This window comes from Leptodactylus fuscus, chromosome 2, assembly GCF_031893055.1.
Source record: "Leptodactylus fuscus isolate aLepFus1 chromosome 2, aLepFus1.hap2, whole genome shotgun sequence".
Taxonomy (NCBI): Eukaryota; Metazoa; Chordata; class Amphibia; order Anura; family Leptodactylidae; genus Leptodactylus; species Leptodactylus fuscus.
This window is the reverse complement of record NC_134266.1, coordinates 268,309,412-268,337,368: the sequence shown is the minus strand read 5'-3', so window position 1 is coordinate 268,337,368 and position 27,957 is coordinate 268,309,412. Positions and strand designations below refer to the sequence as shown.

Genomic DNA, 27,957 nt, shown 5'->3' with positions numbered 1-27,957 from the left:
TAGTGGCCCCAGTACACAGTATTATGCCCCATAGTGACCCCTGCACACAGTATTATACCCCATAGTGGCCCCTGCACACAGTATTATGCCCCATAGTGGCCCCTGCACACAGTATTATACCCCATAGTGGCCCCTGCACACAGTATTATGTCCCATAGTGGCTCCTGCACACAGTATTATACCCCATAGTGGCCCCTGCACACAGTATTATGTCCCATAGTGGCACCTGTACACAGTATTATCCCCCATAGTGGCCCCTGCACACAGTATTATGCCCCATAGTGACCCCTGCACACAGTATTATACCCCATAGTGGCCCCTGCACACAGTATTATGCCCCATAGTGGCCCCTGCACACAGTATTATACCCCATAGTGGCCCCTGCACACAGTATTATGTCTCATAGTGGCCCCTGCAAACACTATTATGCCCCATAGTGGCCCCTGCACACAGTATTATGCCCCATAGTGTCCCCTGCACACAGTATTATGTCCCATAGTGGCCCCTGCACACAGTATTATGCCCCATAGTGTCCCCTGCACACAGTATTATGTCCCATAGTGGCCCCTGCACACAGTATTATGCCCCATAGTGGCCCCTCCACACAGTATTATACCCCATAGTGGCCCCTGCACACAGTATTATACCCCATAGTGGTCCCTGCACACAGTATTATACCCCATAGTGGCCCCTACACAAAGTATTATGCCCCATAGTGACCCCTGCACACAGTATTATGCCCCATAGTGGGCCCTGCACACAGTATTATGTCCCATAGTGGCCCCTGCACACAGTATTATGTCTCATAGTGGCCCCTGCAAACACTATTATGCCCCATAGTGGCCCCTTCACATACTATTATGCCCCATAGTGGCCCCTGCACACAGTATTATGCCCCATAGTGGCCCCTCCACACAGTATTATACCCCATAGTGGCCCCTACACAAAGTATTATGCCCCATAGTGACCCCTGCACACAGTATTATGCCCCATAGTGGGCCCTGCACACAGTATTATGCCCCATAGTGGCCCCTGCAAACACTATTATGCCCCATAGTGGCCCCTTCACATAGTATTATGCCCCATAGTGGCCCCTTCACATAGTATTATGCCCCATAGTGGCCCCTGCACACAGTATTATGCCCTATAGTGGCCCCTCTACACAGTATTATACCCCATAGTGGCCCATACACAAAGTATTATGCCCCATAGTGACCCCTGCACACAGTATTATGCCCCATAGTGGGCCCTGCATACAGTATTATGCCCCATAGTGGCCCCTGCAAACACTATTATGCCCCATAGTGGCCCCTTCACATAGTATTATGCCCCATAGTGGCCCCTGCACACAGTATAATGTCCCATAGTGGCCCATCCACACAGTATTATGCCCCATAGTGACCCCTGCACACAGTATTATGCCCCATATTGGCCCCTACACAAACTATTATGCCACATAGTGGCCCCTGCACACAGTATTATGCCCCATAGTGGCCCCTGCACAAAGTATTATGCCCCATAGTGGCCCATCCACACAGTATTATACCTCATATTGGCCCCTACACACACTATTATGCCCCATAGTGGCCCCTGCACACAGTATTATGCCCCATAGTGGCCCCTGCACACAGTATTATGTCTCATAGTGACCCCTGCACACAGTATTATGCCCCATAGTGGCCCCTGCACACAGTATTATCCCCCATAGTGGCCCCTGCACACAGTATTATGCCCCACTGCAGCCCCTGAGAACAGTATAATGTCCCATAGCGGCCCTTCCACACAGAATAATGTTCTACTATGGCCCTTGCACTCAGTATTATGCCCATAGTGGCCCCTGCATACAGTATTATGTCCCATAGTGGCCCCTGCATACAGTATTATGTCACATAGTGGCCCCTGGACACATAGTATTTTGCCCTATAGTGGGTCTGTAGGGGTCTGACGGCTGAGATCCCCACCAAATCTGAGAACAGGAAGTGTTGGACCCACATTGTGAATGTAGCCGCAGTGAGCGTAGACACTATATGGGGCCCCCCTGCGCCCATGCACTTAAACAGAAGCCCCAAAGTTCAGTGCTGGTCTATCTCTGGTGCTCCCATTAAAGGGAAAGGTCGCCAGGGTGCGTCTGCCTCCACGGGGGGTGCTCCTGTATTTGCAGGGGTGACATTCACAATAGGGGTAAAACACTCCCTGTTCTCGGGGTCGGTGGGGTCCCAATGTTTGGACCCTTCCCCCAATCAACAATTTTTCCTCTATTCGGAGGATATTTCTCATGACGTAACTCTTTTAATATCTGTAAAAGAAATGGATCACTGGCGTCCAAAAAGACAGACCAACGCAATTCACCAGAAATTTTAACAGTCCATTAAAAGATGGATGCAAACGGCTATAGAAAGTGGAACCTGGCAACCAAAATGGCGTTCTTAATAAGACACTGTGTGTGAATAAGGCCTTAGGATAGAAAGTGTTCAGGAAAAAAACCCGAGATAACACAAGAAAATAATCTGTTATCACCTCCTGGGTTATCGGATTCCGTATTAAAGGGATTTCACTGTATTTTGTGTCTTTCCAGTCTTGTCATTTTATTAATTTGATTATTTCTTTATTCTAATGTTATGCAAAAACGTAAGGACCCTGCGCAGCCCCTAGTAGGAAATTTCCCAGACTCCTTGGCATATTCATGCTGTGACGCTATAGGGTTCTGTTCACATAATGTGTTATGTAAATGTGTCTTGAAAAGCCGAGGAGATTATGGAAAACGCCTTCTATTTTATTACAAGGGCAACCATAAACAGAGCAGCGACTACCGACAATAAGGACATTCTCATTGCAAGCCTTCCATTATGCGGCCACCACTTTTATTGATGTGTTTTTCATTTATTCACATGCGATTTTTGGATGGGTTTTCCATAGTGTTTCCTAAACGCCCGAGTCTATTGCTGAGACCCCCCTGCAGGTCTGTACCAGGGGAGCGAACACCTGAACACAACGCTGCACATCTTCATAGTAACCACAACGGATCCCGCATGCATCGCTTAGTGATCTACAGACAGGCGTCTTGTGCTGGTTGTATCTGTGCAGGAAGGGGCGCCCCCTGCAGGACCTGCTACCGACACCCCCATAATATATCACCTATACAGGGCCAAAACCTCCCCCTCCTCCTTGTACCTGTCCATGCACATGAGCGTGTATTTACTTAGAGGGGTCTTGTCTGGGGTCTGTACTTCTTTGGGGGGGGTCTGTATTTACTTAGGGGGTCTTGTCTGGGGTCTGTCCTTCTTTAGGGGGTCTGTATTTACTTAGGGGGTCTTGTCTGGGGTCTGTACTTCTTTAGGGGGTCTGTATTTATTTAGGGCGGTCTTGTCTGGGGTCTGTACTTCTTTGGGGGGTCTGTATTTACTTAGGGGGGTCTTGTCTGGGGTCTTTACTTCTTTAGGGGGTCTGTATTGACTTAGGAGGGTCTTGTCTGGGGTTTGTACTAATTTGGGGGGTCTTGTCTGGGGTCTGTACTTCTTTGGGGGGTCTATATTTACTTAGAGGAGTCTTGTCTGGGGTTTGTACTAATTTGGGGGGTCTGTATTTATTTAGGGTGGTCTTGTCTGGGGTCTGTACGTCTTTAGGGGGTCTATATTTACTTAGAGGAGTCTTGTCTGGGGTTTGTACTAATTTGGGGGGGTCTGTATTTATTTAGGAGGGTCTTGTCTGGGGTCTGTACGTCTTTAGGGGGTCTGTATTTACTTAGAGGGGTGTTGTCTGGGGTCTGTACTTCTTTAGGGGGTCTGTATTTACTTAGGGGGTCTTGTCTGGGGTCTGTATTTACTTAGGGGGTCTTGTCTGGGGTCTGTATTTACTTAGGGGGTCTTGTCTGGGGTCTGCACTTCTTTGGGGGGTCTGTATTTATTTAGGGCGGTCTTGTCTGGGGTCTGTACTTCTTTAGGGGGTCTGTATTTACTTAGAGGAGTCTTGTCTGGGGTTTGTACTAATTTGGGGTGTCTTGTCTGGGTTCTGTAGTAGTTTAGTAGGTCTGTATTTATTTAGGGCGGTCTTGTCTGGGGTCTGCACTTCTTTAGGGGGTCTGTATTTACTTAGGGGGTCTTGTCTGGGGTTTGTACTCCTTTAGGGGGTCTGTATTTACTTAGAGGAGTCTTGTCTGGGGTCTGTACTTCTTTAGGGGGTCTGTATTTATTTAGGGCAGTCTTGTCTGGGGTCTGTACTTCTTTGGGGGGGCTGTATTTACTTAGGGCGGTCTTGTCTGGGTTCTGTACTTCTTTAGGGGGTCTGTATTTACTTAGAGGGGTCTTGTCTGGGGTCTGTACTTCTTTTGGGGGTCTGTACTTAGAGGGGTCTTGTCTGGGGTCTGTACTTCTTTTGGGGGTCTGTACTTAGGGGGTCTTGTCTGGGGTCTGTACTTCTTTTGGGGGTCTGTACTTAGAGGGGTCTTGTCTGGGGTCTGTACTTCTTTTGGGGGTCTGTACTTAGGGGGTCTTGTCTGGGGTCTGTACTTCTTTAGGGGTCTGTATTTACTTAGAGGGGTCTTGTCTGGGGTTTGTACTAATTTGGGGGTTCTTGTCTGGGGTCTGCACTTCTTTGGGGGGGTCTGTATTTATTTAGGGCGGTCTTGTCTGGGGTCTGCACTCCTTTAGGGGGTCTGTATTTACTTAGGGGGTCTTGTCTGGGGTTTGTACTTCTTTAGGGGGTCTGTATTTACTTAGAGGGGTCTTGTCTGGGGTTTGTACTAATTTGGGGGGTCTGTATTTTCTTGTAGTCACTTGGGGGGGGGGGTCTGTACTAGTTTAGAGCACCTGTATTTATTTAGTAGGGGGCTGGTGGTCTGCTTTGTACTCTTTTCCCTATACAGTATGATATGCTCTAACCTTTGAATAAAGTTGCCCCATTCGGCCCCACGTGACCCCCTCCCCGCCCCCCCCTGTATATAGCTATAAGTCTCCTCACACACTTGATAAGTTTATATGGTTTATTAGTCGCCGCTCTACTGCGCAGTCTCCGTCCCCCTTCACCGGTTACCATGCAAAATAAGCCTCCCTAGCAACCAATCGAAACTCTGGGAAAAGTGGGCGGGGTCCGAGAACTGTTTCCTCCCCGCCCATTCCTTGCGCAATTTTCCCCCTCCGACCAATGAGGAGCCGTTGTTGGGCGATGACGTCACGGCAGGCTTTGAATCCTTCCCTGTGACGCGCCGTCCTGAGGTAGTTTTTTCTGGCGGTGACCGCCGCCATTTTACACAGAAGACGTCGTCAGTTACGGAGAGCAGAAGGGTCCCGCTCGTCCTGTCAGGCCGCTGGCGCATGATGCTGTGTTGGTGGCCCGTTCTCCTATTACCACACGTCTCCGCCTAAAGCCCCTCAGTCAGGGACTCCTCCGCCTCGCTTGTCCGACAATGGCGGCCGACGACGCTCGAGAGGACGCCTGCCGGGATTACCAGTCCTCCCTGGAGGACCTGACATTCAACAGCAAGCCTCACATCAACATGCTGACCATCCTCGCCGAGGAGAACGTGCAGTTCGCCCGGGACATCGTCACTCTTATCGAAGCGCAAATCGCCAAGGTTTTTATGACTAAAGCATTTTCTTCTCTTCTGTGTCCCCCTCCCTGTCCCCTTCCTCTCTCCCCCCGCTTTACCTCAGCCCCAGCTTCCCCCCTGACAGACCGTAGTTCACGAGCCAATATGGCGCCCGGCCCCTTCCTCTGAGGTGTGTCCGCCATTTTACCTCTTAACTACGGCCCCCAGCCCCCTCTGACAGTCAGGAACCCCCCCTCTATCTTTTATCGTGTTAGGTCACAAGGGCACGGGGATCTTCCAAAATGGCGCCTTTAAGTAGGTCACCTGATCAGCCCCCGCTCGAGGCCACGTGATAGCCCCCAGGGTAGCTTGTTAACCCTTTACAGTACAGGTGTGGTTTTCCCTGATCGTTATGTATGATTGAGGTGTTGCTGGATTGTACCATCAGTGTCCTATAGGAGGGGGGTGGCCAATGTTGATCACTAGACAGGACGGCACTTATGGGTTGGTCCTGCTTTCTCAGTGACTTGTGTAGAGATGTCGCTTTCCTAGTGTCGCCACCGCTTCCTTCCAGGGGGTCGAGAGGTGTCACAATAGCCGTACCCCTGCCAATAGGACATTGATTGTATACCCTGAAGATAGATTTTTAGTTAGTGCCCCCCTATTACAAATTTTACTTTTAAAGGGTTGTTTATTAACTGCTTAAACACTGACTCCGGCCTCTGTTTTAGTTTCTGGCCCTGGGTCACATGACTGGACCCCAGCACCTGTGTCCATCCACCTTCTCTCCAAGGAGGTAGAAGGATACAGGTGTAAGATCCTGTTACATGACCCAAGGTCAGGAAATCTGAAATTAGAACCCTGGGGGTCTGGACAAACCAAAAGCGATGTCACATTTTAGGTTATAGGCTGTCTGGCCTGTGACACCTTAACTAATGTAAGTGAATGGAGTTGCGTGGTGACCCTGAGGAACCCCTCCCCCCCCCCCCCCCCCCCTTAAAGGGATCCTATCATTCATATGACATTTTTTTTCTAAGTACCACGTCGGAATAGCCTTAAGAAAGGCTATTCTTCTCCTACCTTTCATTGTCTTCTCCGTGCCGTCGTTCGCCTACAATCCCGATTCTTGTCGGTATGTAAATTAGCTCTCTCGCAGCACTGGGAGCGGACCCCAGCGTTCAGACAGCACTGGGGGCGTCCCCAATGCTGCAAGAGAACTCTCTCCAGCGCATCTATCTTCGTCAGGAGCGGCCTCTTCATTCTCTTCTTCCGGTGGTGTCTTCTTACTTCTAGGCCTCGGGCAGAGCAGACTGTGCATGCCGACAGGCCCAAGAAAATGGCCGCTTACAATACTATGCAAGCGGCCATTTTCTCGTGCCCTATGGGCATGCGCAGTCTGCTCTGCCCAAGGCTGTAGGCCTTTGAAGTTACAAGGCACCGCCGGAAGAAGAGGCTGAAGATGACGCTGCTGGAGACAGTTTTGTCGCAGCATTGGGGACGCCCCCAGTGCTGCGAGAGAGCTAATTTACATACCGACAACAACTGGGATTGTAGGCAAACAATAGCACTGAGAAGACCATGAAAGGTAGGAGAATTTAAGGCTATTCCGACGTGGTAATTAGAAATAATGTTGTCTGAATGATAGGATCCCTTTAAGGGGGGGGTGCACCTATAGTAATGCCATCCACAGGCTCAGGAGAACTCTGATACACGTTTTCAGCTTTCTTTCCCTTTTCTTTCCTCCTACTTTTGGGAACTCTTCTGAATGCTGTGCTATAACCCTGCTCAATGTGTAATGAAAAGTTCTTTATACTTGACGTTTACTGTTTTATTTTTGTCTAACTCCTTCCTATTTTCAGGATCTGCTTGCTGTCTTTGAATGGAATTGTTTACATCAGTTTGTTACAATTGTATCCAGTGTTAACAAGGCTCAGGCTGATACAGTGTAACAAAGCCAAGTATTGTATAGTTGTGATTGGGTATCGGAGATGGCTCTGTGTTTTTCTGTGAGTGGTGGGCAAAGGTGTGTGATCTGCATGGGTATTTTTTTGTGTGTGCAGTGTTTGGAGGAGGGTGTGAATACTTAAAGGGATTCTACCATTAAAATGTGTTTTGTTTTTTTGTTTTGGTTTTTTATTTCTCTTAATAGTACGTAGGAATAACCTTAAGAAGCTCTATTCGTCTCCCACCTTTACATGTCTTCTCCGTGCTGCTGTTTGTTTGAAATCCGGGTTTTCTTTGGTATGCAAATGAGTGCTCTGGCAACACTGGGGGCGTCCTCAATGCTGCGAGAGAACTCTCCAGCACCGCCTCCGTCTTCTTCGGGGACGGTCTCTCCTTGTGTCTTCTTCCGTCCTAGATTTCAATCTTCTAGGCCTCGGGCAGAGCAGACTGCGCATGCCTGTCCCCACAAGAAAAATGGTCGCTTACTCAGTAAGCGGACGTTTTCTTTTGGCCGCGGGCATGCGCAGTCTGCTCTGCCCGGAGCCTAGAAGATTGAAACCCAAGATGGAAGAAGACACAAGGAGAGACCGTCCCCGAAGAAGATGGAGGCAGCACTGGAGAGTGTTCTCGCAGCACTGGGGGCGTCCCCAATGCTGCGAGAGCTCATTTGCATACCAACAAAAACCAGGACCTCTACTGAATGGCAGCGTAGAGAAGACATCTAAAGGTGGGAGACGAATATCCTCACTTAAAGCTATTCCTACGTTGTAGTCCCAAAAATATTGCTTTTTAATGATAGGATCCCTTTAAACAATTCCTCCATCAGTTATGATGGCAGCGTAATGTCTGCTCATGTCCTGAACATCTCCTGAATGTGTGAGCTGTGCAGTTTTTTGTTTTTGGCTTCACAATGGAATTGTTGGTTTCACTCACTGACAGCAAGCAGAGATTGAGCAGAAGTTGCTGAATTTTTCATTATACAATGATTAAAGGGATTATCCGGTTCCTGCTATTGATGGGCCACACTTAGGATAGGCTGTGAATATTAGGTTGGAGTGTATGTGACAGTGCTGCATGGCCTGTGCGCCATATCAGCTGGTCTGTGGGGGTGATGTATCCTAAGAGTGGGCTGTCTGTAGCAGAAACGTGATCACTAGAGATGAGCGAACACTGTTCGGATCAGCCAATCCAAACAGCACGCACCCATAGAAATGAATGGAAGCACCTGTGACGCTGACTTTGCCGGCGTCACAGGTGTTTCCATTCATTTCTATGGGTGCGTGCTGTTCGGATTGGCTGATCCGAAAAGTGTTCGCTCATCTCTAGTGATCACCCCTTCAACTGGGAAACCTGTTAAAACAAAGCTTAAAGACCATGTGCAGGTCAGAGTCTTGGCTGGAGAACCTCGTCCATACGTTGGCCCAAACCGATGTATGGACGAGAGCGGGACCGCTTGTATTGTAGTGATCTGATGCCTGTGTCTCCACTATACCGTACTGTATATCGTACAGGACAATACTGTATAGACAGCTGGCATCAAGGAGTTCTGCTCAGGAAATCCATCCAATGTATGGGCCGAACTTTTCAGCCCACCTTCACCTGTATGTGTGGGGGCTTTATACAGCCAGTGTTGCTTGGCATGGCCTGTAGACTGGGGTTGCATCAGGTGACAGATCTGTGGTGTGAATTAGGTCACATTATTCTATATTTCTTTGCCATTATTCCTCTTCGATATGTTATTCCTGCCGCTGCTCGGGTGACGTCGCACTATTCCCTATAGGTTCTTTCTACCCAGATCCTATAGTATTCTGGGGAATTACATCCTATGGTCTATAGCTCCTCCATTACCTTGGCCCTATCTAGTCCACAGTTGTGGTAAGGTTCTGTGTACTATGATACTGTGTATGTTCATGGTGTAGTCAGTGAGTCAGCCTTTGGCTGGTGGCGTGCCTCGTGTCACGCTGTAGCTTGTACTCGTAGCGCTCGAGACCCCTCCCCCCACCCCACATGCTTTAACCACATGTCGAGTATTAGTTCACCTATATTCTAAATAAATGGCTTTAATATGTGTGTGACTGGTATACTGCAATCTGTAAATAAAATGTATAAAATGTGTATTTGTCTTTTTATTTACCATTGTTATTTATTGTACGGTTTGTGTTCCATTCATAAGATATCTGCGGGAGGTGTAATGTCCACGGGGTCTGGGGCAGGGGCTTAATGACAGGAGGGGGCTATTAATTCTCCTTATCTGTACATGGGGGTAACGTGAGAGACCTGCTGTGACCACGTGGATTCTGTACCTAACTTTGCCTTATGCAATAGTCACTGAGGTTTGGCTCCAGCCTCGCCCGCTGCTGTAGTGTACTGCATACCAGAGGGGGTTAGGTTTCTGGACGTTGGATAAGCTTCTGCCGTTACATCACATTCAGGGTCAGCCATGACATTTTTCTTCATAGATTACACTGAGATTTTTATTTATTTATTTTTTTTGTGTGTGATAGGCCGGGTTAAAGATAAACTTTTATAGCTATTAACTCTCATTTATGTGATTAGTTTCCACTCCTAGGTCCACTTTAGACAAGTGTAACATGGACTGACTGAAGGTCTGATGACCCAGAACGACGGCATCAACCAGGGTCATAAGATTCATGGTCAGAACCTGTGGGCTTGTCTAATAAATGGCCTTAAAAGGGTTGTCCAAGGCCTTGTGTATTGGATGCGGATGCCCTGTCGATGGGATAGGTTAGCAGTATCTGATCGCAGGGGGTCCTTCATCAGGACACCACAAAGAAAGTCGATCACAGGGTGCACGGTGAGGGTGAACAGAGCCGCAACCCGGCTGTCAGATACCGATGAGCTATCATATACACATGGGGTCTTGGACCACCCTTTTAACTTGTCCATGAGAGACCGGGCAATGGCGAGACACGAGCCTCTGACATTAGTGTCACATTCTCTAGACTGACTTATGTGGGGGCGTTCGGGTGGTTTATTGTCCTTGCAGTGGTGTGGGAAATAGCAGCTGGACGCGGAGAAGCCTTCTATAGGGGTTGTCCAGAAATAAAAGAAAAAACCATGGTTGCTATTTTGCAAGAACTATCTCCTCGCCTGTCTATAGCTTGTGTATACAGTATTGTGCGACAGAATGTGTGGACAGGTACTATGCGGTTTTTGCAGAATGTAGCCATGTTTTTTTTTTCTAAAAGGTAACGCCCGAAAAGCTTGCTTTCCTCTCTGAACAGTGGCTTGTCACAACACACATTACACTACTATGGACACATATAAACCCCAGTGTGGACTGGACTGTTTGTTCCTCTGGTGAGAGCGGGACAACTGGAGGAACCAGCTAAGCACGTACTGGTGACTAATGTGACTGAATGTAACAGGTGACACATTTCGGATTGCTCGCAGCCTATTTACCCAGGTGATGCATTTCACAAGTCACATTGGATGAGTTAAACATCTGGACTGTGCTCTGGAGGACACGGCATTACTTTGCTATCACTAAGTGTATCTTCAGCATTTGGCAGATGGACTCACGTGTGCTTAATACCAGCAAGCATGGAGAGCGATGCCATCCGGCCGTGGATTCCCAGAAAGCTGCTTGATGGTTGAACCCTAAGATAATAATAATAAACATAAAAAAGGATGTCTTAGCAATGGCTGCCATGAAGTGATGGGAACACTAACCTTACTGGTATCCTTTACATTAAACCAATAGCAAAATCTCCAGCTCTAGTAATGTATGGGACGTAAAGTAAATCTAAACCTTGGTTTGTATACAGATGGGATCTGACGTGGGGTGATGTTTTGTGTCTTACTAAACTTACCAGTTTTCTTTTATCTAGGCGCCTAGTACTGAGAAGCTTCCCGTAATGTATCTTATGGATTCCATTGTTAAAAATGTTGGAAGAGACTATCTCGCAGCGTTTGCTAAAAACATAGTTTCCACCTTTGTTAATGTGTTCGAAAAGGTATAGATTCATTATTCTTTCTTACGTTCACTAAAACTGTATTCTTGTTGTAGGCGGGCTGAATGTTTTATCAGGACTGCTAGTTATGTCACTTCTGGGTGGATGATCATTGCCTGATGTCATATTATTACTTAAAGGGGTTGTTAATGCTTATGCTTAAAGGGTATTTGGTAACGGTTATAAGGAGCAGCTTGCTGGCTAGTGGTGACCCCCAAACCACATAAACTGAGGTGCTTTGCAAGTTGGGCAGCAGCCGGTCCTCCATTAATTTTATGGGACCGTTGGATATGGCAGCTTTTCTATCTCTGGCACTTCCATTGAAGTAAATGGAGTGGTGAGTCTTGTCCGACCTGTTGCAAAGCACCTCAGTTATTGAGATCAGTGATCGGGCCGCCACCAGTCAGTAGGTTACCCTGTACTAAGAGAGAGCAGGTAATTTCGTATTACCAAAATAGACCTACAAATAACAAGCCATTCATACTGTTCTTCCAGCCATTATTTCTGGTCCTACCCCTCTGGATTAGATAACATGGATGTGGCTGGGAGGTGTCTGTGTACACGGTACCCCTGCGGCCATCACGGGGCTCAGTATTCTCTTGCTGTATACTGCCTAGCCATGGTTGGACTCCAGTGTGTGTGTGTGTGTGTATACAATGTGTACAGACACCTCCCAGCTTCAGCTATGGCATCAAATCCTGAGGATGGGGGGGGGGGGTGTATGTCTGCTCTTGTTTACTTTGCCCAAGTGCTTGGAATGCTTAGTTATCTTTGATAGATTATCAGTACAGACCAAAGAGTTTGATACCTGGCACCCATCTTTTAGAAAGAGGCAGGTATAGTCACTGTCTGGTAGCAGCCAAGTCTTATTCCCTTACATGGGACTGACCTGCAGAGACCATGTGACAAGGAGGCACTTGCTTAAAGGGATTGTTTCATTAGACACTTATCCCCTATGTTGTGGAGAGGGAATAAGTGTCAGATCGGTGAAGGCCCTACTGCTGGGGCTCCGAGGGATCTGACACTTATTCCCCATCCACAGCGAAGGGGATAATTATTAGAGATAAGCGAACACTATTCGAAACGTCTGTTTCGAATAGTGTTCGCTCATCTCTAATAATTATCTGTAATGGAACAATCCGGACTCTTCAAAGAGCTGATCTGTGGGGGGTGCCGGGTGTTGGACTCCTGACATCTGATATTGATGTAGATAATAAAATCCTGGTAAGTGCCTTAATAGCTGTATTAGCTCCAGTTATACTTCTTTCCTATTTTGTAGTTAGAGGATGTTTGTTGGAGGACTGACTGCCTCTATCCCCACTGATAATGGTATATGTCTGCTGAAGCTCAGCTCAGTATTCTCAGACTTACGCAGCAATAGCATGACTGTCGGTCCTTATAAAAGGAGGTTTTCTGAGCTGCGGTTTTGTTATCAGTAGGGTTAACAGCAGACAGATGTCCATCAGACACACTCCTACCCTGTAGAAATAATGTGTGGTACACGCTTTATTCACATGTATTTGGTACAGTATTAAAGGTGTTTTGAGATTAGAAAAGTGTCTGAAACAGTCTCTTGTTTATGGGCTGTATCTGGCATTGCAGTATTCAGGTGAGTGATGCTAAACTACAATATGAGGAATAGCCTATGGACAACAGGGATCAAAGGGCTATTTAATTTTGTATAGACTTTCAGTAGGACCTCTCTGCTCTTTTAGTAAATGCCTATATTCCCATGAGAACCCATTTCTCTAACCATCTTTGTCTTGGGCAATTGCCAATGGATATGACCATGAACATAGAGACTTTCTATGGTCTGAGACTTGTCAGAAACCCAGCCATGATGTCCTTATTGTGGTCGGGTTATCTTCTCATACATGTAGTGTCCTCCTGATAACCAGCCATGATGTCCTTATTATGGTCGGTTCTCTTCTCCTACATGTATTGTCCTCCTGATAACCAGCCATGATGTCCTTATTGTGGTCGGGTTATCTTCTCATACACACAGTGTCCTCCTGATAACCAGCCATGATGTCCTTATTATGGTCGGTTCTCTTCTCCTACATGTATTGTCCTCCTGATAACCAGCCATGATGTCCTTATTGTGGTCGGGTTATCTTCTCATACATGTAGTGCCCTCCTGATAACCAGCCATGATGTCCTTATTGTGGTCGGGTTATCTTCTCATACACATAGTGTCCTCCTGATAACCAGCCATGATGTCCTTATTGTGTCCGGATTATCTTCTCATACACATAGTGTCCTCCTGATAACCAGCCATGATGTCCTTATTGTGTCCGGATTATCTTCTCATACACATAGTGTCCTCCTGATAACTTGTCCACATTACAGAAGTCATGTCTGGGTTTCTAACAAGTCCCAGGCTATAGAAAGTTCCTCCTACATTCATAGTTGTAGCCATTGTCAACAGCGACGATGGTTAGACAAAATATATAAAACTCTGCCGAAAAAAAAAAAAAAAAAAGTAATTGTATATCTTTGAATTATCTACAAATGTAAATACGGTTATGTCCATTGGAAAAAATGCAATTTCCTAACCTAGTCTCAAGTGACGTAAAGATCAGTTAATAACATTATATTATGGAGCGAATCATTTGGCTATTGCTTGTTGTGTCCATTATATCTTCAAATGGGTTTTCTAGTTGCGCTGACTTCCCAGTAAGTATATATGTAGTGTCTGCATTTCATAGCCGTCAGGAAAAGTATATAGTAAATCTGCCTTTTTGTATATACAGTGCACTGTCAATACACAGCCTATTTCTCTTGTTTGTAGGTGGACGAGAACACTAGGAAAAGTCTGTTTAAATTGCGGTCCACATGGGATGACCTTTTTCCATCCAAAAAACTGTACACCCTTGACTTGCGGGTCAATCAACACGACCCGGCGTGGCCCGTCAAACCTTTACCTCCAAATGTGAACTCGCCCAGTATCCATGTGAACCCTAAATTCCTTAACAAAGTAAGTATTGAACTTGCATTAATGTAGTGAGGTGTTGGGGGTCGGGAGGGAACAAGAGAGGCGGATGTCTGCAGTTTAATTCTGTGCTTTTACTTGCAAAATTATAGGTTTTAAAACTTTTTTTTTTTTTTTCCTTTCCCCTTCCACAGTCAGATGAAGCTCCTACAAGTGCATCCCCCCCACCAAAATCCACATCAAAAACTGCATCAAAATCCACAGCTCGCGCCCCTCCTGTTAGTTCTGAGGTACCAAAGCCTGTGCTATCCCAGGAGCAGGTCATACGGCAGCAGCTGTTGTTGAAGCAGAAACAGTTGTTAGAACTGCAGCAAAAAAAGCTAGAACTGGAATTGGAACAGACAAAGGCACAACTGGTGAGTGAGGGGTTAACACGGACATTGCCGTTTATCGGCGTTCTATTAAACAGTTTTGGGCCTGTCTCGCTACTGCTGCTCCTTCTCTGCTCTCATAGTATTAAAGGACTTATCTACCCTTGTGGATCCAGACCATGTGATATCAGCTCTGTCCCATTCAAGGGGCTGCAATACCCTGCCAGGGTCCTAAACCTGTTTGTAGGAGCAGCGCTGCAGTTCACCGGAACCACTACTAGGCAGTCGACAGGGCGCTGCTCCGCTCCTATTACTTGTATATGCACATGCCTGACCACTTAGCAGCTGGAGGTTGGTAGAAGAAATGGTGAGGGGTCCCAAGGGTCTGTCTTTTGCATAGGTGGCACGGATACACCATGATTTCCAAAACTGGTGCAGTTCTGGCAATTTGCGGCACGTTAATTATATTTTTGGAAACTCTGGCGGTTTCCCCATAGATATAATTGAAACAAAGTCTGTGGAGGGAAAACTACACAAATTTTGTTTCAAGTGCTGCAGGAAGAACCGCGATGCCACCACTGTTTTTTCCTGCAACGCTTTATAGCTGTGAGTTGTCCTGTGGGGTCTGAAAGAGAATCTGTCAGCAGGGAAAAATCCGTATCAAACTGACAGCGCCTTGTAGAGCGGCGTCGGACTCCCTGTAAGCTATGCATGGTTATATACTTCTCTATGCGTGTACTGGCCAGGTGTATATTTATATGGCATCCTGTAGTCTGCTGATACAATGGTCATATGCAGATGTTGATCATCCTTTTTCTTAATTTCAGGCAAGCAGTTCAAGTTCTGCTCCAGTACCTACAAAGCCCCAGGTATTGCCTGAGGTTCCTCTCCTGCCTCCAAAGGCTCCATTGCTGCCTACCCCTACTCATAATGAAAAGGAAAGAGTATCGCTCCCTCCACCGCCAGGCGATAAGTCTGCAGTGCCAACCAGAGATCCTCGACTGAACAGAAGCAGTCAGCATTCAACACATACTAAGGATCAAGGATCTAAAAAAGAAGTCAAAGCAAACCAACATTCGTCTGAGCCTAAACCCGCAAAACCTGTCGCCATTGAGAAGGTAAGCTCCTCGACGAGACAAGAAAAGAACAAATCGAGTGATAAGATCCCTAAAAAGGAACCTTCACATTCAGACCATAAAGGTAAATCCAAGTCCCCTTCTCCCATGAAAGCCAAATTACCTCACACAAAGGATGCAAAGTCTACGCCTTCCGATACAAGAGACGCCGACACCAGTAAGCGAGATCCGAGGCTTCGCAAGCACCTGCGTGATAAAGCAGACGACAAGCCTGACGAAGTAAAGGAAAAAAGGCGAAACGTAGACAAAAAAGAGGATCACAAATCTTCAGAGCATCGTCCGTCTGCAAACAGGAACAAGATGGCTAATGGGATGCAGAAAAGTGACGCCGGTGTGAACGACTCTGAAAAACCAGCTACAAAACCCGGCAGAACCCCTGCCCGAAAGCGATCTCGCTCCCGCTCCCCAAAGACTCGATCTCCAGTGCTGTCACCCAAAAGGAGAGATAGGAGATCACCGGCAAAGAGACGGCAAAGGAGCCTATCCCCAATTCCCTCACTACTAAAAATCGGCAAGGTGCGGCAGCCTGTTGGGAAAGGGTCTCATACAGAAGAGTTTCCATCAAGTACACGCGAAGAGAGGAGTAAAAGGATCCCCAAAATAGATCCTCGGGACAATAGGAGGCCAAAGAAAACCTCTGAAGAGAGACAGCAGGACCCGGCCACGCAGACCTCTACAAGGTCCAACTCCGAGCCCAAAGAAAATGTGGAGAACTGGCAGGAATCGAAATCTGGCAAAAGATGGAGACAGGGCTGGGAAGACAATAAAGCGTAAGTAATGTACAGACTAATGGGGGGGGGGGTAGCTGCAAAGTATTGGCCTGTGTCTAATCCGGATCCTCATTGCAGATCACAAAGTGGAGATCACCATCAGGGGAACAGGACCCCACATGCCAGACATCGGGACAGCTGGCCCAACAAGGGCATCCTCTCACCGCGGACCCCAAAGCAACAGGCGTGGCTAAGTGCGGATGCCAATCTAAAGATTCCTAAGGAATTGACCAGCGCAAGCAAAGGAGAGTTACTGAAGAAGGTAAACACAGGTTCAGTGTTGCAAGACTGGGTAAGAGCGGTGTGTGTGACCTTAACGTAAATCTACTGATGGCTCTTGTAGCTTTCTGACATGACCTCAGTGTCTGCGGCGGCTTCATGTGAATGTGAGTAGTATTAATGGGGACAGTTTCTATTAAAGGGATTGTCACCAGAGCCCAACATGTCAACCCTAACCAATTGCGGGGCTGGCTTCTGGTGACTTTCCCTTTAAAAGTACAGAGCGGTACCTGGTCAGTGGCGAAGGAGACTCTACCTGTGATCGCTTCACATAGTTAGGGTTAGTTAGACCTGGATAACAAATTCTGGTTTTCCTTCAAAGATCTATGCAGCTCAGTCCACAGATATTTCGATTTTCACCTCTAGACTTCCATCTTGTTTGGGATTGTATACACATTGTGATGTCCCATGCCCTCTGTTTTTGGTTGTAGCCCCTGGCACATTTTTCCAGATCACATTGTGTTAGTCTTGTGACTCCATCTGCTTGATGTTAGTGTAACATATTTCTGTATGGTAAAGTCGGCCCAGATGTCTCCAGGTTTGGTGCAGCTTTTACATTTGGGATTTACTTTTATCTTGTCATTGATAATCTGTGCCAGTATCTTTCTGATCTTGAGGATTGTCGCAATGTTCTGATTCAGTGTGTGTGTGTGTAGATTGACTCTTGGGGCAGCATACGACATTACCTTGGTGTATATTAAACGTTCACAGGCCAATGATTCACTGCGATTATATCTGCTAGTGACAGTGGGCTCTGTATTCATGGAGAAGAGGATATTGGTGCCGGGTTTCATAGAAGGGCTCAAAAGAAATGCAGAGAGAATAGCAGGCGTGAACCTAGCATAACTTGCTGAGACATTGTAGTAAGTCAGGTGCAATTTGTCACCATGATATTCTGCATCTTAAGTTCTTCACGTTTCATTCTAACAGGCAAATGATCGACTGGCCATGGGGGAAATCACTCAGGACGAGTTCCTGGTTGTGGCTCATCAAATCCGACAACTTTTCCAATATCAAGAAGAGAAGCGGCGGTCCGGCGGATGGGACAGTCCCACAGAGGACGCCAAAGGCAGTGGGAGGAAGAAGCCGCTGCTTTCTAACGCAGAGTTAAATTATTACCAGCATAAAGCAAAGCTGAGGAGAACGCAGGTTCCGCACTTCATGGAACAAGGCTTTATGGATATAGAGGATATGGATTTCGATGGGCGAGAAAGCGAGCTGGAAGAATTAATTCAAAGCCGTATGTCGCCTGGAGCGAGGCCTCTCCAAGATGACCTAGTGCATGACGGCCTCAGGAGACACGATGACAGAGAGCTTTCTAAAGGTAGGCTTCGTCTCTGAACTCACTGTCAGTCTTGGTGGGCTTGGCCTAACTCTTATGTATTTGAGGTGTCTTTGTGGGATACTTGAACCCTACGATTTGCAAAGTGCTTTGGTATATGTTGTCTCTATATAAATAAAATGCATTAATCTGGGGTGGAAAGAAGGGTTAGGCATATTAAAGAAGGAGGTGGGGAGTGAAATAAGATACTGGCCTATCCTCCGTCCTGGTATTTGGTCCCCAATAGAGATGAGCGAGTACTATTCGAAACGATAGTTTCGAATAGCACGCTCCCATAGGAATTAATGGGAGTGTCCGGTGCACAGGGGGTTAAGCGGCAGGACGCCGGCCCCGTCCATTTATTGCTATGGGAGCGTCCTATTCGATAGTACTCGCTCCTCTCTAGTCCCCAGGTCTGTGTATGTAGGCACTGGGAAATGAGCTGAAGCCAGTGTGTTCAGCCAGCAGCCATTGAAAGTGTGTGATCTCTATCAAATATTTTATTTTTATATATATATATATATATATATATATATATATATATATATATATATATATTATATATTATATATTTCCTTTGTCCTCATATTGAATCTTTTTGTTCCCTTAAGGCTTAAGAGAAGACCAGAGGTCGTCCTACAATGAACCATTCCCACTCAATAGGTCCAGATACAACGAATCCGAGCAGACTTTTACAGACGACAAAACACTAATCGGAAAAGACAACCTACAACATGTTGGCTTACACGAAGAGAGAAGACCTCTGCTTGAGACCCCTGCACTGTTACCTGTCAGCAGAGATGTCCCAGTTGGTAAAGCATTTGAAGATCCCATCAATGTGTTAAATCCAAGGTCGGATTCTCCTGCGAAACCCTGTGGAATATTTGACAGTACGTCAGGGCAGAGGACAGACCCGCTTTTTGAGAATGAAATGGTAGATGCCCCAAGATATGAGAAATTACCGGGGCAACCTGCAAACCAACCCATGCAGCGATTTGAAGGACAAAATACAATTAATAATCCACCGATCAACAGCCAAAGGATGGAAGTTCTACAAGGTCAGCCTTTAGGTCCTCAGAGATTTGAAGGACCCCAGGGCAGACATTTGGGAGCTCAAAGGTATGAGGGTGGCCCTGGTCAACCAGGAGGACCATTGCGATTTGAAGGCGTGCAGCAAGTGGGCGGGTCAAGATTTGAAGGCGGTTTAGGCCCACAAAGATTTGATAACGGATCTGGACCACAGAATTTCGACGGCCATCAAAGGTTCGATGGTCCGCAACGGTTTGAAGGGCCCCAGAGATTTGATGGTGGATTAGGACCTCAGAGATTCGATGGGCCTCCCAGACCTTTGCTGCAGCAGAGGTTCGATGGTCCACAATGCAATCCTATGAGGTTTGAGCAACCAATGCGATTTGACACAGTCAGCGGGCAACCTATGGGTGCGGTGCACTTTGATGGGCCACACGGTCCAAGGTTTGACAACACTCTGGGCCCTAGATTTGATGGGCCACCTAGTCAAAGGTTCGATGGGCCTCCTGGTCCTAGATTTGATGGGCAGCAAGGTCCCAGATTTGACGGCCCTCCAGGTGCAAGGTTCGATCATGGACCTGGTCCCCAACCTTTAATGCGATTTGATGGACCAATGGGGCAGAACGTACCAAGATTTGATAACCCTCAAGTACATCGATTTGAGAACCAGCCACCTCACATGGCAAGATATGATATCCCTGGGCAGCCAGGTCAAAGATTTGATGGTCCTCCTGGACACCAGACTCCACCAAGATTTGATGGACCGATGCAAATGCAGCCACGCTTTGATGGAATGATGCCTCAACGGTTTGACGGTCCAAATCAGCAGCCCCGATTTGATGTGCCCGTGGTACACCCCGGTCCTCGCTTTGACAACCTAAATCCTCAACCCATTGGACAAAATGTACCACCCTTTGGACAGAATGTTCCATTCGAGCATCAAAATGCGTTTCCTGGGCAGTTTCAAAGGCCTGAACAAAGGTTTGATATGCCCCAGGGTCCAGGATTCTCCGGCCCATCCGCCCCTGCTGTGCAGGGATTTCCTAACCAACTTCCAAGACCCGCTGGACCTTACTTTGACGATAAAAATCCGCAAGGACCTGGATTTGGTCACTTTAATATGCCTGTTGGAAATCTACAGTCGAATGCCCAGGTGAGTGTACATGACATGTTTCCCTACATAATACAGGGTATCACTAGATGTGGGGGCTGCGCTTGGTTTTATGGTCATGTATTTAAGATTTGGGATGTTAAAGGGCATGGTTCCAACTCTAAAATTCAATTGGACTATAAGACGCAAGGTTTTAGAGGAGGAAAATAGGGAAAAAAAAATTTGAAGCAAAAACTGGTAAAATATTTAATATATGGGAGTTGTAGTTTTGCAACAGCTGCAAGGCCACATTGACAGGTGACCCTGCAGCTGTACGGGGATGCATAGAGTGTGTTTTTTTTTTTTTTTTTTTGTTTTTTTTTGCGGGTCCAGAAGTACTTTTTAGTTATACCATTTTGGGGAATATCTATTGCTTAGATCACCTTTTATTGAAAAAAAAAAACCCGGTGGTTTATTATATATGATTTTCTACTTTTATATATATATTCTAGGGACATTAGGTGATTTATAACTTTTATTTATTTCATATTTTTATTATATATTTTTAAAGCTTTTTTTTTTTTTTTTAAACTATTTTATTAAAAAAGTGCGTCTTATAGTCCGAAAAATACGGTATTCCTATTTTTATGAAGATCTGTTTGCAACCCAATAGTTCATGCATGGAGAATACATTCACCATCTAGTTGTGGGTAGTCGGTCAGCCAAAAATTGTTGTGTTGTGTAGCCTTGTATGTCTGGATTACACTGCAGCTATAACCAAATGTAATAAGTTAGTTGTAGCCTAAGGGGAATTTAAGACTATATCAAAAAGCCCACCCTGTGTAAAGTTGAGCTTCTGCTTTGTGTTGCGGGTTTGCATATGTTAAGTAGAAACCGTAGCAAGATGGAGCCGTGCGCTGTCTGTATTAAAGGGATCCTATCATTAGATACCCTTTTTTTCTGACTAACTCGAAGGAATAGCCTTAAAGGCTATCCTTCTCCTACCTTTAGATGTCGTCTTTACGCCGCCATTCGGTAGAAATCTCGTTTTTTTTTTTTCAGTATGCAAGTTAGTTCTCTCACAGCACTGGGGGCGGGCCCCAACGTTCAAACAGCACCAATGCTGCGAGAGAACTCTCCAGCGCCGCCTCCATCTTCTTCTGGAACGCCCTCTCCCTGTGTCGTCTTCAGTCCTGGGTTTCAATTTTCTAGGCCTCGGGCAGAGCCGACTGCGTGTGCCCGTGCTACAACAAAATGGCCGCTTACACTAGCTTGCTGTGTAATCGGCCTTTTTATTTGTGGACCGGGCTTGCACAGTCGGCTCTACCCGAGGCCTAGAAGATTAAAACCCAGGACAGAAGACACAGAAGATGGAGGCGGCTCTAGAGAGTTCTCTCGCAGCATTGGGGACGCCTTCAGTGCTGCGAGAGAACTCACTTGCATATCAAAGAAAACCGGGATTTCTACCGAACAGCGGCGTAAAGAAGACATCTAAAGGTAGGAGAAGAATAGCCCTTCTTAAGGCTATTCCTACGTGTTAGTCAGAAAAAAGGGTATCCAATGATAGGATCCCTTTAAGTACAAACCATAGCAATATGGAGCTGTGCTCTGTCTGCATTAAGCGTTATTCCTACCCTCTGATCACCTCCACTACTTTATCTGAGGGGCTTTGCCTCTTATGGGAATGGTGAGGGGTAAATTTACTTCATCCCAGTATTTCCTAGTCAGTTTGACAGGCCAAGGTGCTCCAATCTGCCTTTGATCCCCCACCAAAACTCTGCCCACTTATAAAGTGATTGGGGTGCAGAAAGGGCTGTGCTCCATCTATGCCAGTTTTCTGGGGTAGTAAATTCTCCCCCAAGTGTTCACTAGTTGAGGTAACTTGCAGTGCTTTCATTCCTAGATGTGCTGCTATTGTAGGACATGTACTGGGGGATGTCGGTGCGTTTGTCAGACGCTCCCTCGTTGTGCCCAGAGTACTTCTATAGCACGGCTTCACATTACTACATAGTCGCTGTTGCAGAGAGCGGCCGGATGTGCGGTATAATTACAGGTTACAGTGGTGGCACATGGGAGGTAAATCGCATGTAACTCACTAGACGGCTTCCAGCAGGCAAACAATTAGACTAGTAAATGATATGTTACGTCGAAAGTGCAATGTTATTAACCCTTCTTGTTCAATCTTGTTCTAGTTTCCGCATTTGGACGGTATGGCCCAGCCCGCACCTTTTACCCAAGAACCTCTAACATCAGCTCAGATGCCGAACGCTGGAGGATTTGCACCCAACCAGCCAGGTAAATCTGGTTTACATTACTGTGCGGCAGGGATGGGATCTTTTAGAGAGGTCAGTGGGCATCTTATAAACTGATGGCGTCACGTTATCTCTGGGACTGCCATGGATCCTCGGATAGAAGGATGCAGTGTTGGGTTTCCTTTGCACGGTGGCGTCCCGGGTACCTGCATCATGGGCATCTGCAAGACTGCTTTGTACAGGTGTCTGGGCCCTCTGCAGTTCACAGCTGTGGACTACTAAAGCACCAACACCCCCTTCAATCTCAGGATCATTATTTCAAAGGTTGCTCCGCCACATATCATACAATGGTATCTCCTAATAATACGCTATCACATTATAAGAGAGGATTTTCTTCAGCCCTCCCCGGGTAATTATCCGTTCACGCTGTTGTGGTCACAGTGCTGTGTTGGCTCCAACAGATCACAGGTTTTGACAAGGTGCCCATTGCTCTGACACTATAACTGCTGCTGCAGGCGATGCGAGCTCTCCTGCCAAGAAATGACGGAATCTGTGATGGAGGTTCCAATGTAAACAGATCCTAACCCTCCACCTCCTTTATACAAGTACACGCGGCCTATCCAAGTTCCCGCTATAGTATAGTGACGATATTCGGCACGTGCAGGATTGTCTTATGTCTCTGCGTCCTTAACTTATTATGGATTGGTTATTTTTCAGGCTCTGCATTTCCCAATCCAGAAAACCACTTGGGACAACTGGATGTCAATGAACTGTTCTCCAAGCTGCTTTCCACAGGAATCCTTAAACTATCTCAGACTGAAAGTGCTTCCTCTCGTAAGTAGTCACTGACCATTTCCTTCTCCTCAGTAGTGGTATAAAGGGGTTTTCCTGGACTTCTATATTGGTGGAGGGTCCAACCCCCGGGACCCTGGTTGTAGAGGTTGTATACCAAGCACAGTCTTGTAGGGGTTGATGCTCAGCCACATACACTTGAATGGGACTGAGCTGTTGCTGTACCATGTGACTAATGAACTAGGGAAGAGGATGGGTCGTGTGTACATACATACATACATACATACATACATACATACATACATACATACACACACACACACGTCCAAGAAAACCTCTTTAGTAAATACTAAGTCGATTTTAGGGCTGACCTTTCCAAGGTACCAGATTGTCTGTCTGTATGTGAGGGGGTGGGGTCACTAATTCAGTATTATATAATCCCCATGACCAGCTTCTGCTTTGCTAGTCTATATGGATGGGTAATACTGTACTTTCTCATGTAGTGGTTTGGGAGGGGGTTACATTGTGCTAGATGTCTAGGGCTTGCGCTGCTTACAGTCTCCTGTCACGTATATGCTGATAAATCTTCTATTCTCCTGGTTTTGTAGAAGCAACCGAAACCTCGACCCAATCCACACACGAGGAGGAGGAAGACGACCCCTCGGAGGATCCCGATATTCCTGACCTCACTGGCTTTGCTTTAGAAGATCTGAAACAGTGAGTAAAAGTTCTTCAGATAATCCCTACTGGTTAGAAGTCACTAAAAAGTGACCCCCTATTAGGGTTCCCCACAAATTAGACCTGATTATTGGGGAGCGTGGGTGTTCTGTCTTCCTGTAGCAGCACCACAGAGTAGAATGAAGCCTCGTGCATTTCCCCTCCATGCCTGGACTATGTAATGTTAGACAAGTGGCCATAATGTGATCCCTTTACTATGGCCTAGAGATGAGAAACCGGACCAAACTCCATCCCCGTTCTGTTATAGGAACATGAGACTTCCCCTCTAAGTTGTGTATAGTTGGTAATAATTCACTGTCTTCCTTCAGGCGCTACGAGAGTGTAATAACCCGTCTGTACACCGGCATCCAGTGCTACTCCTGTGGGATGAGATTCACCAAGTCCCAGACCGATGTCTATGCCGATCACTTAGACTGGCATTACCGACAAAACCGAACGGAGAAGGACGTCAGCCGGAAGATAACCCACCGCCGCTGGTACTACAGCCTCAAGGTAAGGGCTGGCTTCATGTATAAAATAGTCCCATTCTCTAAGGTGATCTTATGTCTGTTTAGAAAATCTATTAACCTGGATTTTTTTTTTTCTTTCTTAGGACTGGATAGAATTTGAGGAAATAGCTGACTTGGAGGAAAGGGCTAAAAGTCAGTTCTTTGAGAAGGTCCATGAGGAGGTTATCTTAAAAACTCAGGAGGCGGCAAAGGAGAAGGAGTTTCAGAGCGTGCCGGCCGGGCCCGCGGGGGCAGATGAGGTACGGCACCGGATCGCTCTTTGTAAATCCAGTCAGGCGGTCACATGACAAAGGATAATATTATAACTTTATTATTTTCTCCTTTTACAGATTTGTGACATTTGCAAGGAGCAGTTTGAACAGTATTGGGATGAGGAGGAGGAGGAGTGGCATCTAAAGAACGCCATGCGAGTCAATGAAAAGGTAAGAGATAGCCGTTCTGTGTGCAGATAGTAATGGCCGAATAAATCCAGATCTATTCCTATTTCTGGGTTTGATATACTAATACCGGGTAGGTGGGGGATACAATGACAGACAGTAAAGGGGTTTCCATCAGCATATAGGTGGCCAGCATCGGGCTGCAAATATCTCTTAAAGGGCTTGTTCGGTTCATTTTTCTTGATGGGTAGTTTTCTTGCACTCGTTCCCATATACTAATGTGTTTCTTTGTGTCCCTTCCTCAGATTTTCCATCCGTCGTGTTACGAAGACTATAAGAATGTAAGTACTCCATGGTGACGTCTCTATGCTCCTAAAAACTGTATTCAGTCTTGCGAGTAACATTTACTCTCTCACAGTAACTTTGCCTTCCACAGGAAAACACCATAAAGGTAACTGGGTAGCTTTGTCTGAACAGCGCCCCCTGGGAAGAAAAAAAACCCCACGCCCCTATGACCTGATGACTTTGTTTTTCTGTCTTTGCCAGTCCCTGTTTCCTCACCCACGTACTTACTCGTGTCCCCCCTTCTTCTTCTTCTTTCAGACGTCCTCCTTTTTAGACTGCTCGCCGTCCCCTAGTAAAACTCTCCTAGAGAACCCTCTGAACGCCATGTTAAGACTGGTCAAAGAGGAAGTGGCAGACACTTCCGACACCGCGGTCAGAGTCAAGGAGGAGCCCGACGCCGAGGCAGCCAGTCACTGCGCCGAAACCATACCTCTATTAACGGAGATCAAACCAGAACCCGACGCTCCGGTGTAAATCCGCGCATACACAAAAATATAAATGACAAATTCTGCCATCTACGAAAGCTAAGAACTTCTTACCGGGGCGGGGCCCTGGTTAACTATTTTGTTACTGAATACATTTTTGTATTTGACGATTTTTTGTTTTGTTTTTCCTTATGCCGCCTGCACAGTTTCATGTGTAGTAAGGATTCTGTAAATGTGCGCAGATTGTAAAAAAAATCTTACAGGAAAAAACAGAGGTATTGTATGATTTTCATCCTGACTGTAAATTCTAAATAAAAACTTATTTTTGCTATACATGGAGTGTAATGTTTATGCACACCATCAAGGGTTAAACCTACAGAGTAATAAAAATGCTTTACTTTAGCTTGGAAATGTAATTTTTTTGACTTTTTTCTTTTTTTGTGGGTGTTTATCAAATGGCAACTTCTCCCCCCTTACGCGAGGTCTATAGGACGCTTAGGTTTTGTGTCTTTGGTTTAGTGTTGCTTTTATTTATGACCTTCCCCCTCCGGGCACAGGACGGTAAGCAGGAAAAGATGGCGCCTATCCTTTACGTAGAAGACAGCAGGACGCATGTAGATACTGAGCAAGAAGCCCCCCCACCCCCCTTTTATTTTTGGTGGTCACTTATCTGAATGCTTTCAGTACAGATTCAATGTTAACACTTCGTTACTAATAAAAATAATTAGAATGAAATGAATCGTCTCACTGGATTTATTTGGAATATGGCGGGCTGAGTGTGTGCGGGGGCGACAACAGGCCTGGGTGAGTGTGCGTTCTTGGAAGGCGGAGAGTCTGTGTCCTCAGCGATGTGTGAACTTGAATGGGACTGAGCTGTGAGCAGGACATGTGATTGGTAGAGATGAGTGAGTAGTATTCGATTGAGTACCACGCCACCATAGGAATGCGTGTAAGCGGCTGAATACAAAGGGGTTAAACGCGTTGACTATTCAACCATTTACACACATTACTATTTTGGCTACTACTCATCTACCGCTCATCTCTAGTGATCAGTAAATGTGAGATCACATGGGCGCCTGTCCCCTTCAAACAACTGATCTGGAAATCCGACCCTTAAATTTTGCTGACCTGCCTCAGGAGTGGTCTGCCCTGTGCCTTATCCAGGGGCGGAGGGCTCCCAGTGTATGGTGTCACTCTGCGATAAATCCTGAGAGATCTTATCAATCCCTTGTAGACTTTATCATACAGTGCAGACGGCGGAGTCCTGTACACACAGCAGTCTGTCTCACAACACATTATACTAGCTCTTGTCTTCTAAGGCACAGGTCGGCCATCTTGGTGGAGGTGGAATTTTTTAATTTTGAAGTTTCGTCCTGCAAAACCCTTTTTAAGGGTATGTTCACACTGAGGTTTTTGCAGGTGGATTTTGATGCAGACTCCCTACTGCTTAGGCCCATTTACCAGGAGCAGGTGCTGAGGCACTACATCTGCGAAGAAGCCACAGCGTATGAACTAAAACGTGAATATTGTATGAAGGGGGGGGGGGGCACTTTAAAAATTGGAGTGGTGGTGGTAGGGGGGTGCTGTCTGGCGTCAGTCCTGTATACAAAAATGCGTGTTGGTGACGTTGATGTTTCCGTGACTTAACACCAGGGTTACATGACATCATGGAGTCCTATTGTCTTCTAAGTGGAGGAGGCAACCCCTCGTACAGGCAGAGAGATGGCAGCGAAAAGCTGGACTAAGTGGGATGGTGATGTGAAGGGGGGAGGGGAGGTTGGTCAATGGAAGTTGTACTTTGGGAGAAGCGAAGAGATGGAGGGAAGATGACGTGAAGATCATCTGCTGTATCTGCTCCTCTGGTGGTGTACAGGGAAGTGCTTGGTAAGAGGGGCAATACCGGGAAGAAAAGTTGAGGACACTGGAGACCATAACCGTACATGGGGAGTTGTGTAAGAGGGTGATAACATGAGGATGAGGCCTCCGGTCTGTGCCAGTCACTACATTGGCTGCCTATTCATTATAGAATAAAATATAAAGTTATCCCCCTCCCCCACAAGGCTCTCCATAATGCCGCACCTCCCTACATTCCCTCCCTCATCTCTGTCTACCGCCCAACCCGTGCTCTCCGCTCACTCAATGACCTAAC

The 27,957-nt window shown here is 46.5% G+C and overlaps 1 protein-coding gene across 2 annotated transcripts; it reads left to right on the top strand.

Annotated features, from left to right (window-relative positions):
- Positions 1 to 5,221: 5,221 nt before the first annotated feature.
- PCF11 (PCF11 cleavage and polyadenylation factor subunit) lies at positions 5,222 to 26,504 on the top strand. Of its 2 annotated transcripts, XM_075266186.1 has the most exons (16): positions 5,222 to 5,569; positions 11,320 to 11,445; positions 14,234 to 14,419; positions 14,569 to 14,790; positions 15,573 to 16,651; positions 16,730 to 16,913; positions 17,861 to 18,254; positions 18,863 to 20,433; positions 22,563 to 22,665; positions 23,340 to 23,456; positions 24,023 to 24,131; positions 24,461 to 24,644; positions 24,745 to 24,900; positions 24,991 to 25,083; positions 25,344 to 25,379; positions 25,642 to 26,504. In XM_075266186.1, the coding sequence occupies exons 1-16, from the start codon at positions 5,402 to 5,404 to the stop codon at positions 25,855 to 25,857; spliced, it is 4,944 nt and encodes a 1,647-aa protein (XP_075122287.1). In that variant the 5' UTR covers positions 5,222 to 5,401; the 3' UTR covers positions 25,858 to 26,504. The 2 variants fall into 2 exon arrangements, with proteins under 2 accessions (XP_075122287.1, XP_075122288.1); XM_075266187.1 differs by lacking the exon at positions 11,320 to 11,445.
- Positions 26,505 to 27,957: the final 1,453 nt, after the last annotated feature.